The sequence below is a fragment of the Aulonocara stuartgranti genome (assembly GCF_965226115.1).
Source record: "Aulonocara stuartgranti genome assembly, chromosome: 12".
Lineage (NCBI taxonomy): Eukaryota > Metazoa > Chordata > Actinopteri > Cichliformes > Cichlidae > Aulonocara > Aulonocara stuartgranti.
Window position 1 is genome coordinate 14,758,573 of NC_138948.1, and position 17,990 is coordinate 14,776,562.

Here is a 17,990-nt window from a genome sequence, read left to right on the forward strand (position 1 = left end):
AAAATATCAACCAAGTGAGAGACACAAAAAGATTTAACACAATGCACAGACTGAAAATTTCCTGAAAGAGAAACACTCAACTCCAAATTTTATTAGGTTGTTCTGGCTATTATGTGGGTGTTTCCAGCCACATAATATGTTGCAGGGAGATGTATTTTCAAAAATGCATTTGAATAAATGCAGAACAAGAAGCAGATTTGGTGTAAAAACCTCTCTAAGAACTGCAGGTTGCTCAAGTGAGTCACTCCCTCAGCAACAGTGGAGAATATAGGCCAGCTTTCCATTGTTTTACAAGCAAATTACTTAAATCCTACTTTAACAATATTTATTCATTCATTTGCCAAACTAGGGCACACTATAGTACAACTCCATAAAATTAACTCATCATAACAATTAAGCTAAATCAACCGAATTCCAACTAAAAATGTAAATCACCCGGTTCTGCATAAATGTCCTTTTCGTTTGTACAATGTTGGTTCTGGTTGCATCGAGGTCAGCGGTTTTCCCAAAGCTGACAGTACACCAGGGATGGCATAAATGTAACAAATAGATTTATCAGTTTAACATTAGGTTAAGTAAGAATTCTTCAGCTTTAAGTTTTTATGTTGTAATTTGAAGTCACTGGAACATCTGTTGATCAGAGCGGGAAACTGTAAACAGGTAAATTACTGTATTATCCATTAATGTCATATTTTTAACTGTATTCATCTCTGTAGTTTTAATATTTGATTATTATTTGATTGTAAAGCTGCTTTACCTTTTACATTTGTACCATCTTAATTTAGGCTTTTTCATTAAGTCCATTAAAAAGGAAGTTGACCTTTTTCATAGGAGAATTTCTGGGCTTGTCACAGCAGCAGCACATGTGTTACATTAACACTGATGACGGCACTATTAGCTCCAAGTGGCACAGTCGTGCTAAAATGAGCCAGGACACAGAGCCGAGTTGGTGCGGCCTGTAATGGTATCTAGTAACACCATTTTGGATGGAAATGGGCATTAGCTTTTTTAACAATGACTTGTTAAAACTATTTATCATCATCTACTACTCTACCCAGTACTGTAACTAAAAGTCCCTTCAGAAAGTGAGACAAAAATCCAAGGCTTGCTGTTCAATAATTGCTTATTTAAAGGACTGACGCAAAAATGTGGCTTTGCTAATGACTTAGAAACAATAACTATTGTAAATGTACCTGGACAAAGTATTTCAAAACCTCAAGTTAACTAAATCTGGCAACACACTCACAGATTAATTTTTTTTTAAACAATTTTTAAATTAATTCAGTTAAAGTCTATTACTGTAAGCTGCTGTAACAAAAATGTTATGTCATGTTGCCTACACTTCATACACTGACACCACATGAACTGTGCTGAGTCACACACTATCCAACCTCTGGGTAAATGGCATTGTCCAAAAGTAATCGCATCAATAATCCACGGACCACAGCACTCCAAGTAAAATTTAGTTTACAGAACTACTGACAAGAGTGACTCAACTTTGGTAAGAGCAGAAAACTTACCAAACTTACAACAACAACAGAAATGAACTGCAACAATGCGAAGCAGTCAAAGAGTGGCCACAAGTGCTTAGGCAGAACCGATCAGCTCCTCTCCTGTGAGTTTAACAGCAAACGTCCATTCAAACCTTACAAAAGCCAGCTAGTCAGGTACCCGAAGAAAATTTGTAGGTTTTGACTACTAAAATCCGATCTTACACCAGACAAAAGAGACACAAAAGAATAAACCGAGCATAAAATCAAATCACAATGATATGAATAATCAGGACAGAAGGTAAAAAAGGGGGAAAATGGCAGCTGTGAGAAGTGATGGAGAGAGAAATGCAGATGTAAGCTAAAACTAGTGAAGGAAAGACAATGGGAAAATGGAGGACATGGAGGCTGTGACAAAACAGAAAATTGCAACTGCAAATATGAAACAAAAAGATTTGAAAATAAAGCCTCAAAATCAGGCAAAGAGATTAAGACCGATGAATAGACATGCTTCAGGAGTGGAAGAGACAAGAAAGGAAACGATGAGCTGCAGGAGAGAAAAGAAAAGGTCTAAAATGGAAAGGCAGAATAGAGAGGCTGATTAGCAGCAGAGAACGTGACACAAGCAAGCACTTACTGAGGTGCAACTCTCCTCCAGTATCTGTCGATGCCATTTTTGAAGTACAGAACCGCAAGCCACCTGACATTCACATCCAGCATGTGGTTATTGAAGATATTCTGTGGGAAAGAAACATAATCAGCTCAGCTCACAGTGCCTTGTTAGCTCAAATGAGTAGGACTACACAGTACTCTGATGGCTACAAGCCCTTTAAGATACAGCACCGTTAAAATCCAGGTCACACTGACTTTATGTTACAATATGTCTCAAGTGACCAAACTAATGCAGCTTTACTTATCATAAATGCCAAAATCACTGAGATTTAAAACGTAACCACAGAAAATACTGCTGTGTAAAGTAATTCTTCCTTACACGGCAAAGGCAGAGGCTCCATAAAGAGAGAACAGTAACATCAAAGATTGGAAACTTAGTCCTTTCAAGTTTGGGAGATAAAATGACAACGTGATTTTTCAAAAAGCATAACTTTTACTTTTGCTTTAATGCAAACCTAAAATATCCATCTGTTTTTTTTATTTGACTATGCAAGTTAAGAAAGAAACAAAATCCTCATCAGATTCCTCTCTGAAACAGTAATTCAGCTGCTTTGGTTCCCTTGCTCTTTATTTACTGACACCTTCTGTACCATCTCTGAGGTGAGAGATTAAGAGACCGCTATCATACTAAATGAGATGAGACAGCGCGCACACAGCACACCATGGCGTAATTGCCAGGGACCGTGGTATCAGGAACATCTCGTGAAAATTTAAATCATCTGTGACTCCAGAGATAACACTGAACTCAAAGCTAAGGATGACCCAAGATGGGATTTTTGAGATGGGGTCTAGCAATATGACCCCACCCCCAATTCCACAAAACATCAAAGCACACACGCTTTTAAAGTGAGTTAAAGAAAAAGTTTGTGGTGATTTTCAGTATTACAAATGTAATAATAAATCACCTTGTGATTGTATGTCCCCACCAATTATGCTACAGTTTGTACCTGTCTAAAAGTTCACACGGGGGAAAAAAAATGTGTTTTACATTTTTGCAATGTAAGGTCAAAGTTAACATCTTGGCCATCCTACACTTGCAAATATGATGGGCCATTAAAGGAGAGAAACAAATGTCACATTCTGATGTGCATTCTCCTCCATTAATCTGAGGCCATCTGAATGCATCAGTTTCATGAGCAACATTTATTTCCTTTCCATAAAAGTTACAATCTTATTTGGCTGGCTCTGCTAGCATTCACTTATCACTTTTAAAATGGCACAAGTCTGAACTGCATCCAGGAAGAGACAGGCTCACAGAACTGTCTCACACATCGTTAGTTGCTCAGCTCACTCAGTCAGGCTTGTTGGAGAATGCCCTGAACAGCAATAATGTTAGGTGGGAATTTAAAACAAACAAACTAAAATAAAAAATAAAAAAAAAAACCTCCATGTAGGAGGAACTTTCACTTTGTGCCTCGCCATCTCTCTATGTCCTAACTAACCTCAGGGAAATCTCGTAGTTGGTCCTATACATATGAGATATGCAAAAAACCAGCTTGTTATTATTTTACAAAAACTACCAGGGTCAACTATTACTATTAGCCTCCCTGTTACTAATAGACAATTGTGTATTGTGTATCCTTTTTTTCTGGGTAACAGCCCGCTGTGACTTGTTGTAGCTTTAAACAAGTCTCACACGTTTCCTGCAAGGTTGCAAACCTTTCTTTGTCCATTTCTGTGCAGGATCGTCTTCTTTGACACTTTGCTAGTCATCCACTAATGTCTTGGCACTTGTTCTGGGGTCTTTAGACACAGCTTTCACTAGTTTTCTTTCTAGAGTCCTTCAAATCTTTTGCTTCCTTCCTCTGCCAGGTTTGTTCTATACTGTGTGGCTCTCTCTTCAATTTTTCAATACTTATACACTATACGCTCTGATAACTTTGTATATCCATCTTCTTATATGTAAGCACCAACAACTATTTCTCAAGTCTGATTTAATCTGATTTCTTTTGTTTTTAGTATCATATTTTTTCCTCAAGTTTTTATACTGTTTTTTAAGATAACCTTCAGTTTTAACTTGATTTTACAAGCTTCAAGCATTAAAACATCCCTTGTTTTGTTGAAAAAGCATTTGGGAAAAACCAAAAAACTTCAGAACTGCCTAAATTCTTTGTGGCACAGCTTCAACAACATGACCCCATTCCTCAGACACAATAGTATCACACAGTTGCACCAGATTTGTTGGCTGTACATCAATGTGACTCTCCCATTTCACCACACCCAACAGGTGCTATGTTGGATTACGATCTCAAGACTTTGAAGGCCTCTGAAGTACAGTGCTATATCAAAAGAAATCTTTGGATCTTTGTGAATTTGAGTGCATTACTCCTACTGGAAGCAGCAATCAGAAAATGAGAACGAAAACAGCCTTTACACAAAAAAGTGTGGTCAAAAAGAGATGGAGATGGGCAACCACATTACTCAGGTAGGCTCGGGTGTTTAAACAATGCTCAATTGGTACTAAGGGGCCCAAAGTATGGGGCAACCTTTTATTGTCAATTTTGGTGATGTCGTGTGAACTGTAGGTTCCTATTCTTAGCTGGCAAGTGTGTCACCTTCATATTGGGTGTTCAGATACTCTTCTGCATACCTTGATTGTAACAAGTGGAGCTATTGTGGTCTTCCTATTAGCTTGAAGCAGTGAAGCCATCTCCCCTGACCTCTGGCAGCAACAACGCATTTTTGTCCAGAGAGCGGCTGTTCAGTGGATATTACAAAGTTTCTGAAATATTAGGCTGTCTAGCACCAACAACCATGCCAAGCTAAGTCACTTGAAATCACATTTTTTCCCGTTTTGACATTGAGTTTGAACTTCAGCAGGTCATCTTGGTCATGTCTACATGCCTAATTGCGCTGACTTGCTGTAATATAATTTGCTGATTAGGTATCTACATTAGTTGCATCAGTTTAAGTGCTGTACCGGTAAATCTAAAAGTTATTTTCCTGAGCTAACTGGTTACTAAAGAGATGGAAGATCCAGCAACACCTGTAGTATACACAGTGTTGGGGAGTAACGGAATACATGTACCGCCATTACGTATTTAAAATACAAAATATGAGTAACAGTATTCCATTACAGTTACCGTTTAAAAAGGTGGTATTCAGAATACAGTTACTTTGTTGAATTAAAAGGATTACATGGCGGTCTTTTCCTGTTTCCTATGTTAGGCTGTCCCCTCTCTATTTTTGGTAATTCTACGCCGGCGGAAACCCAAACAAAACACATATTAAGAGGCTCTAATGCCTGTGTCTCAATCTCGCGGCCCATGTTACCCCCACTTGCGGCCCGCATAATTAAAAATTATTGTACAAAAAGTGATTTAATATGAAAGCAATAGGCAGAGTGTTACAGGCATAGCCCTAAAGAATGTAGCCTCATGGGCAGTATAGCCCAGTTCTAAGTAAGTTCTTAAGACTCGACTGTACTCTGTGTTCGTGTTTTCCTCCAAAACAATAAGTTCTGGTGGAGCAGCCTTTCAACGCCTCTCTCTGTCTCTCACTAGCAAACTTGACCCAAACAACAAAGTAAGGCTAGTTTTTGGCTATGAGCCCGACACGGAGCCCGACACGGAACCCGACGTATTAGTCAGAGGTTCCTTTACTGCGGTTCGGAGCCACGGACCTGTTTTATATACGCGCGGAATAGTTTTCCGTACGAGATCGCTGCAAAAAGTGCAGCCTTACCTAATGTCAACCTACTGTTACTCATTATATATTACAATTTAAAAATCTAGTTGGTATTGGTATGGCGAGTAGGGCTGCTACGATTAGTCGACTAGTCACTATTACGTCGACTGTTAAAATCGTCGATGACTAATTTAATAGTCGACGCGTCGTTTGACGCTTTGTAAGATCCCAAAAGACGCAGGAATAAGTAGTAGGATTTAAGAGTGTAATAATGGACTGAATCAGAAGATGGCAGCACTGCATGTACAAGGATGCCAGCTGCCATTAAACCCCGAAGAAGAAGAAGTAGCTCTGTCCCAGAATTCATAGCGCAGCCCAGCTCAGTTTCCAACAATGGCGGCAGCTGGTTAGTTTTAATATTACTCTTATTAGTCAAAGGAGCTTGCAAAGAAAAGCGTCTGGACTTCTTTAAGTTGCTTGAAGACGTTTCACCTCTCATCCGAGAAGCTTCTTCAGTTCTAAGGTCAAATGGTGGAGAGTCCCAGATATAACCTAGTAGGAGTAACCCCCCACAGAGGGACAAAAGGACCCCCTGATGATCCTCTAATCGCCTGAGCCAAGGTGTGAAACTGGGTGTGGGTCCCAATCAGCCAGAGTTTCGGGTGTGTTCATTGTGAAACCTGGCCCCACCTTATCATGCGAATTCCTGAGGTCAGATGGCCCAGGATGTGAGTGGGCGTTAAGGCGTCTGGGAAGGGATCTCAAAACTGGATTATAGATGGCAGAGAGTTGGTGTCGTAAACCCCCGCCTCTGTTCAAAGATGGTCGCTCACAGTGGACTCCTCTTTCAAACCATCTGTCCTCTCTGTCCAAAATGTGAACATTGGCATCCTCGAAAGATGGACTGCTGAGTCTTGTCCTGTGGAGGTGGCTCTTCTGTGTTGTGCCATGCGCTTGTGAAGTGGCTGTTTGGTCTCTCCAATGTAGAGGTCTGAGCATTCCTCGCTGCACTGTACAGCATACACCACATTGTTAAGTTTGTGTTTTGGCGTTTTGTCTTTCGGGTGAACCAGTTTTTGTCTGAGCGTGTTGCTGGGTCTGAAATGCACCGGGATGTCATGCTTGGAGAAAACTGAGTTTTTCTGATACACCGACTACATAGGGGATGACAATGTTGTTGCGTCTGTCCTTTGCGTCTGTCCTTCTTATCCTCCCTCGCTGGTGTCTGGTCTTCTTTTCTGTGCCTCTTTGCTGACTTTAAGAACGCCCATTTAGGATAGCCGCACGAGTGCTTCCTTTACATGTGTGTGTTCCTTCTTTTTTTCCTTCAGGCTTAGAGGGAACATGTTCTGCCCGGTGGTGTAGGGTCCTAATTACTCCAAGTTTGTGTTCCAAAGGGTGATGGGAGTCAAAGAGGAGGTACTGGTCCGTGTGTGTGGGCTTCCGGTAAACTTCGATGTTGAGTTTGCCGTTCTCTTCAATGTGCACAGCGCAGTCCAGGAAAGGCAAACAGTCGTCCTTTGTGTCTTCCCAGAGCTAATGATAGTTATATAAGAGCAGATGCATGCTGGTGCAATAAGCTGTACGTCCAATGGATGCATGATCTGATTAGTCAACTAATCGCAAAAATAATCGGTGACTAGTCGACTATCAAAATAATCGTTTGTGGCAGCCCTAATGGCGAGTAGCCTTCAGTAATAGTAATAAAAATCACACAATAGTACTTTCATGTAGTTGTAAAAAGCATGATAATACATTAAGTAATCCAAAGTATTCAGAATACATTACGCTCATTGAGTAATGTAACGGAATATGTTACAAAATACATTTTGGGGCATGTATTCTGTAATCTGTAATGGAATACATTTTAAAAGTAACCTTCCCAATACTGAGTATACAGAAGACCTTTATTGCTTAAGCAGCACGTTTCCGCTTGTAGCCTTCATCAGGGTCATCATCAATTTAATACTGCAGCACTGATTCAATACCTGCAGCATCATCATCCGGAGGGATCCATCCTTATGCTTCTCCAAAGAGAGAGAGCTCAGCATCTTTAGTCACATAGCACAACAGTGGTAACTACATTTACTGCCTTTAAAAAAAAAAAAAAACCCACCCCAAAATAAAGACCGGAATAATCAGAAGCTAACATCAAATTACTTTGTGTACCTCACCTCACAAAGCTGTCTTTACAAACTTACACATTACTAATTGCTGTGACTTACTAAAGGTTACTAAAGTGTGCATGGATGCATTAGCATAACTAGATAGATAATTTGCAAGATGACACCCTAAGTAGCTGTGAAAATGTTTTATTCTAATACGGTTAAAAGAGGAAGTCTAACCTAATGCATCTAATATTACGTGATGTACTGTTAGACCTCACCCATAGTACTCATTGTGCAAGAAGCATGGCTCATTCAGTAACTGTTGTAACATCAACAAATATCATCAATGTTTGAATAATAAGATCATGTCACTGTAAAACCCGGAATGTAACATATCCCGTGTCTAAGACGCAACAGGACTACGAGAGGAGACAGAAAACAAAGGCTATCGTTAGTTTCACTATATTTCACATCGTGGAGAAGTAGTTTCAAAAGGAATTTTCGGAGAGACTTCCAACGTGAAAAGGAAATCGCATGCAGTGTTGTCTCACAAATCTACAGTGTATTATTGGCAAATATAAAGGAAAATAATAAACTGTTCCATGAATGTAATAATCATTCGAGCTTACCCTTGCAGAACACAACCTGAGCCAATTTATTTACAAAATGCAGAGAGAGATGAAAGTGAAATCCATCTCATTGTATTGTATTGTATGGTTTAGACAGCAAACAAAAATGTGTGAGGATCCACTGTGGATCCACAAGGGCTTTGTGGTGAAAAGACACCAAGTGGTAGGTGCCGGTCAGGGCATTGTTTACCAGCTTTGTCACCACACATGCTTTTGCATATTGACAGTTGATGTGGTTAAAAAAGAAAAAAAACTTGTTAGTTACTTTCGTGTGAAGGTGACTGGACAGACTGTTAAAACAGAAAATATCTTACTCCTCAGTGTCCTGTTCTAATGCCGAGAGAAATATTTCCATCCATCTGAAAACAAAGAAGCCCTAAAATGATACGTTTCAGCAGATAAATTAAACCCGGTGGCATCTAACTTTCAGCAAAATACCCTATTAAGATCTTTATTAGTTTTAGTGGTTTTGATGTAGACTTTATTTCTCTTCTTTGATATCATGGCCTCACCAGAAGGACTGAGTAGAAGCCTGGCTGGGTCTCCCACTGCCGGAGCTGCTCCTCCGCAGGCTTGAGCACAGCTGTGTCCTGACTGGTAGCTTGGGTTAAGGCCTGCAGCACCACTGAACTGGCACTGTCCATATCCATAGCTGGATATATCTGAAGGAAAACAAAAGGGGAGGGAGAGAAGGAAAGACAGACAGAAAGCAGAATTTATTTTTTCTGTCCGTGAAAAGCTCTGGTTGAGCTGGGAGTAAAACCTTTCAAAATTGTTTCAGTGTAGCTAAAGCTGATGCAGTCAAATTACATCTACAAAAAAAAATGTCAGTACAAGGAATTTCTGTTGCTTTGTCTGTGGCTGCATCTTTTTCCATCTTATTTTTATTATAGATCAAGCAGTGCTGAAATCACTGTCAAACTGACTGGGAAAGAAACAAACCCATCCGAATAAAGAGAAGCGCACCTAATAGAAACACTGACAGTCATCTCGGCTGTACAAAGAGCTGTTCTGTCCCAGATAGAATTCAAGCACCCCAGCTTCACACGTCCAAAGGTGTTTTTCAGTCTCAAAGGAAGTACCCGAGTCACTTTCACAGTCTGAATAATGAACTGTTGCCTAACCAGGCCTACACTGATAACATGAATCCTTCATTATGAGCTCAACCTTTCATGAAGGGATTAACAGATTTTGTTTCCCTTTTTTTAAAACACTCTCCTCAGTACAAAACAAAATGAGCCATTTACAATATGAATAAAAAAATACATTTATTAGTGTTATTCCAAATACATTACATTAAAAACGTTTTTAAATAATCCTTTTAACAAACCAGTCATATTAAATTGGCACCATACTACTAAGTGCCATCCGTGAAATCATTAGTAGTATGGTGGCTGACTTTTCATGACTAGGTTAGAAAAACAGCATAGGGAACAACAAGACTGCCATCTACAGTCCAAAAGTAAATATCCTGCACCACAAAACACTGTGTGCGTCTGTAACTACATGTGCATTAAGAATGCATCAGGAGCATTGCGGCCGGTGCAATTTTCACATTACAAAGTATAATTATTGTAGTGCACAGTCCATGCATTATACATTACCATTATTAATTTTGATTATAGTAAGACTAGTACCAGTCAATTCTTAAAGACATTAATGAAGGTCGACTTTGTGAGCACAGTTATCTTGATTTAAGATAAACATTCACCTACAAATTGATAAGCGTTTCCTCACAGATAAACTTTACCTTGGTGGGCCACCCAGACATAATAAGAGTTACCAAGTATACTTTAAGTAATTCGAGCTTATTCCCCCCCTTATTTGCCTGTGTAAATGATGCTATCTGCGATCAGTCTCCAGGTTGTTATTGTGGCAATGTGGTTTCTGCTTTCTCTGAGAGTGGAAGCAGAACTGCTGCGAACTGGAGGGTCACTCCAACTGGAAACTGCAGAAAGTGACTACTGATTCAAGTGCCGCTACAGTGAGTTTACTGAGCCTGCAGACCAGAATAAGGACTGTCACCAGCTGCAGTCTAAGACGGTGGAATTCGAAGTTCATCTGCAGGATGAAAGGCTCATTCTGCAGAGCCAACTGATTATAATATTCACTTATTTTTCACAAAGCACTTGACAAATAAGATTCTCCTTTTATTTACAGGGAGGGGTACTTCTACACTTCCATTTCCAACTCACATTCCACTCTTGTGACTGTTGACAACGCTTTCCTGACCATCTCCATGCAAACTGAATCAGAAATGGCAAAAAAGGATTTCACTCCAAAGAATCCAATAATTCAGTCCAATAAAAATCCCTTGTTTTGACATCTGTAACTTACGTCATATTTTTATTTCTATTTTCTTTCCTTAAGTATGGCGTCTTGACAGTCACCCTTCTATTAATACTATTTGCTAATTTTTGTATGTTTGTTTCACTTAAATGTTTAGATCATCAAACAAATTTAAATATTAGACACAAAAAGCAGTTTCTAAATGAAGGTGTTTATTATTACGGGGAGAGAAAAAAATCCAAACTTATATGGCCCTGTGTGAAAAACTGATTGCCCCCTAAACCTAATAATGGCTGGGCCACTCTTACCAGCAACAAGTGCAATGAGTCTTTTACAGAGAGGAATTTTGGCTCATCTCAACCCCATTGTAAGATTTTCAAGCATGAACTGCCTTTTTATTCAATATTCAAGTTGAGGTCAGAAACAGATGGCCGGATATTCTACTTAAGGATGTTTTGGTAGACAGCAGAATTCAGCAAGTCTTCCAGGTCCTGAGGCAATAAAACAGCCCCAGACCACTACACTACCAGCACCATATTTTACTTTTGGTGCGATTTTCCTTTTCTGAAAATCTGTTTCTTTTATGCCAGATGTAATGGGACAGACACCTTCCAAAAAGTTCAACATTTGTCTCATCAGTCCACAGAGACGAAAGCGGATCGTTGAATGAAACGGATGAACCAGAATTGGTTTGTAAAAATGGTGCAACGACAGTGGTGTGGAACTGGTTTAGCTTTCGTCCGTCAGATACACAACAAAGCACTATTTTTGGTAGAGCATGCCAGCGGACCGTCGTTATTACCGTGTTGTTTGGTAAATACGGCACACTTAAAATCAAACCTTTGATTTTTCTGAAAATCGTGCCCCTTATAATCCCATGTGCCTTATGTATGAATTCTGGTTGCGTTTACTGACCTCGAAACGATTTTATGTCGTACACGGCGCTCGAAAATCTGTCAAATGTTTTAGTACGACTTTGCTAAGCTACGAACCCACACCGCTTGATGGATTGTCGGGGCATTACGGCTATCGTAGGCAGGAGCCTCGCGGAGTGATACGTACTGTGCTTCAACAAAATATTACCGTATTGTGTGTGTATAGCCTCTTTTTAAGTTTTGTGGATATTATACATGGTTATGCTGAGGATATGTCGGCCAATTTCCACTGGAAATGCCTTTTGGTTAAACTGTCAGCAAGGAATTTGCACTGTTAAGTTTTTATATAACTTTAATGTAAAAAAACAGCTGCTTGTTTAAGTGAAAATACATTGATGGGGTTTTTTTTGCACTAATAAAATTGTGGAGTTGTAAAGTATTTTCTCTAGTGTCAATTATATCGTCAGTTATATCGTTATCGCAAATTTTCAAATCTATATCGTGAGAAATATTTTTGGTTATATCGCCCTGCTCTACCAGTCACTTTCTTTGAATCATGAACTCTGACCTTGACTGAGACATGTGAAGCCTGCGGTTCTTTAATGTTGTTCTGGGTACTTTGTGAGCTCCTAGATGAGACGTCGATGTGCTCTTGGAGTAATTGTGGTAGGCCGGTCACTCCTGGGAAGCTTCACCACTGTTCCAAGTTTTCTCCATTTGTGTATAATGGCTCTCACTTTGGTTCAATTGAGTCCCAAAGCCTTACAAATGGCTATATGTAACCCTTTCCGCCTCACAGATTTCAGTGACTTCGTTTCACAGGCGTTTCTTCAGATCGTGGCATGATGTGTTGCTTTTAGAGCTCTTTTAGCCTGTTTCACTTTGTCAGACAGATTCTATTTCAGTGATTTCTTGATTCAGCAGGTCTGCCAGTAATAATGCCCGAGTGTGTTTAGTAAAACTGAACTCAGCTTTCCAAAAAAATGTGGTCAAAGTTAATTCATGATCTAACAGGAGGGGCAATTACTTTTTTACAGGAACAGGTAGATTTTGATAACTTGCCTCCCTTAATCAGTGAAATCATCTTTTAAAAACTGGATTTTGTATTCATTGGGGTTATCTTCATCTAATACAAAAAAAATTGATGATCTGAAACATGCAAGTGTGTCAAATATGCAAAACACAGGGGAATCAGGAAGAGGGTAAACATTATTTTCACACCACTGTATGTAGACATAACACTGCTTTATCCCTTTAATTGGGTGCCTCTTTCGACATGAATGCTTCATAGGTCATAGTAAGTCGTTCAACAAAAATACCCTCCTCTGAAAATGGTCATGACAGACAGACCTGTAGCAATACTGGGGAACTATCACTCAAGGCCATGAAGGAAAAAAAAAAACACTAAGAAAGTCCGACTCATTGGAAGCAACAGAAATGAAGGTTGGTTCAAGAGTTTTAGACAGTACTGTATGTTTACTGCAGAAACTAAAGTTAAATAGTGATTAGTCAGTAAAATAAAATAAAAAAATATGATACAAAAAAAGAAAAATGTGTTTTTGGTTTAATCTTCTCTTGTTTAAAGTTTAGTAGAGTTTAAATCCAGTCTAAAAGCTTTAAAAAAAATAAAAAACAGGGTGCAGCAACAGAAACTCAGCTGGTACCGAAATGACAATGAGTGTTATGTGGAGCATTCAAGCACTGAAATGCTTGCAAAGCAGAGGGAAAAAATTTGAAACTTGGATAAAATCCAGTTTTTGAAATGTTGTATAGAAGGGCGGATTTGGCAGAGAGCCTAGTCTTGGCTCCAGCAGTAGCAGCTAATAACGTTACACTCAACCCTCTGAGAAAAGCACAGGAGGACAGGCTCTGTCCCCAAACTCCTCCCCCATGCAAGACCAATACTGCTGAGGTTTGATCAAAAGGTAAATAAAGATGTTCCGCTCTCTGCAGTCAAATTTAACAACAAAACAATAAAATTATACTAAAATACAAAAAGGTTACATCCGTTGGACTTGGGGTTACCAAGGTAGCCCACACATAGTACCTAAGGTATACACCAAGTTTACCTTAGGTACTAAAAAACCATGTCGAGCACTGCTGAGCTGACCTGAGTAGGTACTAATGGAAGGGCTTTAAGTGAGCATGTAGTGGCAAATGAAATAAGCCTTTGGATTAGAGCTGGGCGATAGAACGATAACGATATGTATCGCGATATAACTTTTACTCGATAGAGAAATTAAGCTATCGTGATAGACCTCGCCGCTCTTGTCCTATTAAAAAAAAAAAAAAAAAAAAAAAAAGGTCAGCCAATCCAAATTAAGTAGCCCAGAGCCGAACCAATCACAGCCGCAGCGTCACGTCGTGTGACTTGTTACGTACAGCACAAGTGCCAAGCTGCACGTGTGTTTGTTTGGGAAGCAGCCAGCGGGTAATGGAGCCAGCGCGTAATGGAGGAAATGAGTGTGCCGACTAGAAAAATCAACCGAGCGTGACCGAAGAGAAAACAGATGATGGTTCCAATGCCGGAGAGATTGTCGAACGGAAGAGCCATAGAAGTTCCGTAGTGTGAAGGTATTTCGGCTATTTCAAGTCTGACAAAAAACAGAGTAGCGTGCACTGTAAATTGTGCCGAAAGCAAGTCTGGAAATACAATAAACTGGTGCATGCGTCACACTGTGCGCCACGTTATTGTTTCGGTGAAATGAATTTCTACAATACTGTTAATTCTACTCTCTGCAGTGTTTAAATGCTTACATATACACACAGTTACTGTCCCTCCACACATACGACTCGGTTCTGCTTCTATGCCCCAGCTTTGTTTACTTTTTCCCACCGAGGCTTCTAGACTTCTGATTGGCCAACATTTCTGCACGGTTAGGAATCTAGCGCCACCTGCTTCTTTGGCATGTTCATAGCAGCGTTTTCCTTCATTTCTGCCTTTATGTGTGGACGGGATTATTTTTTAAAACGAAAACGGAAAATCTCCGTTTTCAAAAATACCCGTGTACGTGTGGACGTAGCCTCAGTCTCTGACTGGAAGCGCTAATTCGTCATTCGGCTTTTGTCAGACTAAAGTAACTGTTAAAACTGTTTGAAAAGCTCAGCTATACAACAAGGAGAGATTGAGAATTTCCTTTTAGTTCTCAGTTTATTTGATACTGACAAAAGTTAGTCAGTTTTGTCTGTTCTTCTGTAAAACAAACTAAGATTTATTTTTAGAATTAATATTTTGTTTCTAAGTGGAATTGACAATTTAGTCTGTTTCGTTTGTTCTATTTTGAAACTTAAACGCTTTAGCGGCTGCCTTTTGTGTAGTTTGCAATATTTGCCTTTATTTATCTGAAAAAGTCTCATGTTCCTTAAGTACATCTACCCTGTTGAACTTATTATGAGAAATAAATATTTAAATCAAAACAAGCTGCTGATTATTTCACATTTTACTTGTGAGCAACGGCACATTTAAATCTTACAAATATAGTTATTTGGCTTATATCGTGATAGATATCGTTATCGACTGAAATGAAAAAAACATATCGTGATATGAAAAAATCTCATATCGCCCAGCTCTACTTTGGATGAACAATGACGGCATTGTGATTTTGCCAGGCAGTTCCTATTAAATACCATCTATTAAAAATGTTTATTTAGGTAATATATGCTTTAATATAATAACTTATTTTCCTATGGTTAGTGATGTTATAGGACAAATTTCTGGTGAGGAGGAATACATTATTAAAGCATTACTGAAACAAATTCTGATAACACAGAATCTGCAGATTGACTTCAATCAGTAGCATTATGAGTTTAAGTCGTGCTTATCTTTTCTGTAATGTAATAAAATATCATCCATTTAGAAAACTGACCTGTGTGAGCTGCCTGGTTTGCTAGGACATTGTCTACTGATATACTGATAATCTCACTGTCGTGGACGGCTGTTTTATACAAAGAAGGTTTACAGAGCAACATTTTAAACTATTTTAAAGTGATTTAAATATGGTTTCAGTGGCAATTTCCGGAGTGGAAACTGAATCTCAAGATAGTTTCAGGATTATCTAGCTTACTCTTGGTGGGTATTTTAGTTAAAGACATCATTAAAATGGTGGTAGTAAGTAGACCACTGTAATATACCAAAATTCTTTTTCATGACACATGCTTTAACTTTTACCAGAAAAAAAAAACACCACGGCCCAAAAAGAAACAAAGCACTTAAGACAGTTTTTTGTTTTCCCTACAGTGACATACAGTATGAGAATGTGCTCTGTTCTGATCACATACTGCTTTTTTTGTTTTACCACTGTAAGAGTCACAACCTTAAACTTGTTCATCCACAATCCAAATCTGCATAACTATTCACGGTCCTTGGTGAGTGTAATGAGACAAACCTGGGGCAAGTCTGACTGCAGGAGCAAGACCAATGTGTCAACCTCAAATTGCTATTTAGTAGCTCAAAAGGTAGCTACTTCAATAATCTCCAACAAAGCACAAAAGAGGGAAAGAAAGCTGTTCCCGCTGAAGATAGAAGAAACAAACTTGTTTTGCCACTTAAGACAGAAACAGGCCACTGAGTACAGCCAAGCTACAAAGGAAGATTATACCAGCACCTAATGATGTGTGACTCAAACAAATCACTCCAATTACCACTGTTGTAGCCCTCACTAGTTCACATGAAGAGCAAAAGATGGACGTAAAATTGCACGGTGGAAAAGCTGGGCGTTTCGCATTCTGTTAAAAAGCTCAACGCAGGAGAGATCATCCCACGCAGAAAATATTTTCTAGTTTTATTATCTGACGATGCTGTGCAGTTTCTGAAGCGTTACAAGGTTAAGATACTTTATTTACTGTTAAGCTAAAGTGTTATTTTATACTTTAAATCATATGCTGTGTCACTGGATTTAAGGCTGCTGGCACCTTCTTTCAGTAATCACTCTTGACAACAGCTAATTGGAAAATGATAGAAAATACCCCTTAATTTACATACATGAAATGCTACTACCTGAATATCGTGATATGATTTGGGGGTTATATCACCCACGCGTAAGTTTGCCAACACATGAGGCTAATCCAGCGGTAGGCAGCTAAATGTTGTTTTGCACTTGCCGTAGCTTCTGTCGCTAACACTAGCTTGCTGTCAAATGTTGGCTCGGTTGACAAGAAAGCTAGGGTGGCAACTGCAGGGGCTATCGGTACATTTACTGATTTACCTCCAACTAAAGCTACGGTAACACACGCCTGGACATTTTACACTATATATAGCTATATGTGTCTACAGGCCTTTAGTCAAAGCAAGGATTTGTTATGATTGTACACACGCAGTCGCTAGCATGTCTACGCAGTGGGTTAGTTTGTTTCTGAAGCACAGAAGGAACCAAAACAAGCTCAGTGGCGTGGGGTAATAGTGGGGCAGAATTTTTAAACTAATGTGATTCACATTTGCCTTTTACTACTGCTGTAGGATTATATAGTCCAACTTGCTGTAGTCTTGCCCCAGTGCGCGTCATCTATAATCAAAATACCGCTCACTCACTAAAGAACCGGGGTGGGCAGAGTTCATAATCGTGCATATACCCCAAAACACCAAAGCTAACTTTAGGCTGACTAGCTAGCAAGCTTGAACTTATTCTATCCAAACCAACGTCCGTCAGTAGTATTTGTCCTGGCAACCAATTAAATATTTCTACAAAGACATATGAAGCTGGACTCACCTAAAAGAAAAGCAGTAGAAAACAGAATCTGTGCTTGTAACAGTGGCTGCTAAAGCGCTGCCAGTGGTAATGTAATGAGAGGTGGAAACACACGCTTGTAGGAATGGCGCGGGGAGAACAGCAGGCGCGTGTTGATGACGTAGGATCAGCGGCAGGCTGCTTCATCATGAGTAAAGAGAGCCAATCGCTGTTTAGTATACTGACACCAAAAAATCTGGCTGCTGAATTTTTGTATTTTGTTTGTTTTTGTAGGAAGTATTTTAAAGTTAATTCCGTCCTGAACTGGAAACCAGTGAAGTTACTTCAGTACTGGAGTAATATGTTCAAATTTCAATGTGCCTGTAAGGACTCTGGCCACTGTATTCTGAACAAGCTGAAGTAACCCTACTAATGATTTGGCAAACAGTAGTCTAGCCTGCTTGATATGAATGCATAGACCCATTTTTCAAAGTCAGTCTCAGAAATATATTTTCTAACTTTTCATACACTTGTTAAGTGGTAGAAAGCTGTTCTGGCGACCTTATTTGTATAATTATCCAAACTGAGTTCCAAAATAATGCCAAGGTTCCTGACTTGCTCACTGTGTTCAGAGAGA

At 39.3% G+C, this 17,990-nt stretch overlaps 1 protein-coding gene across 1 annotated transcript in view; it reads right to left on the reverse strand.

The window, feature by feature from the left end:
• The window catches only part of ipo11 (importin 11), a 128,974-nt gene extending 111,442 nt beyond the window's left edge, over positions 1–17,532 (reverse strand). Inside the window, exons 1-3 of the mRNA XM_082553246.1 lie at positions 17,396–17,532; positions 9,039–9,188; positions 2,128–2,228 (exon numbers count right to left, since the gene is read on the reverse strand). Of these exons, the coding sequence (XP_082409372.1) occupies positions 2,128–2,228; positions 9,039–9,176 (239 nt within the window). The 5' untranslated portion in view covers positions 9,177–9,188; positions 17,396–17,532. The remainder of the gene's footprint in view (positions 1–2,127; positions 2,229–9,038; positions 9,189–17,395) is intronic.
• Between the last annotated feature and the right edge of the window lie 458 nt (positions 17,533–17,990).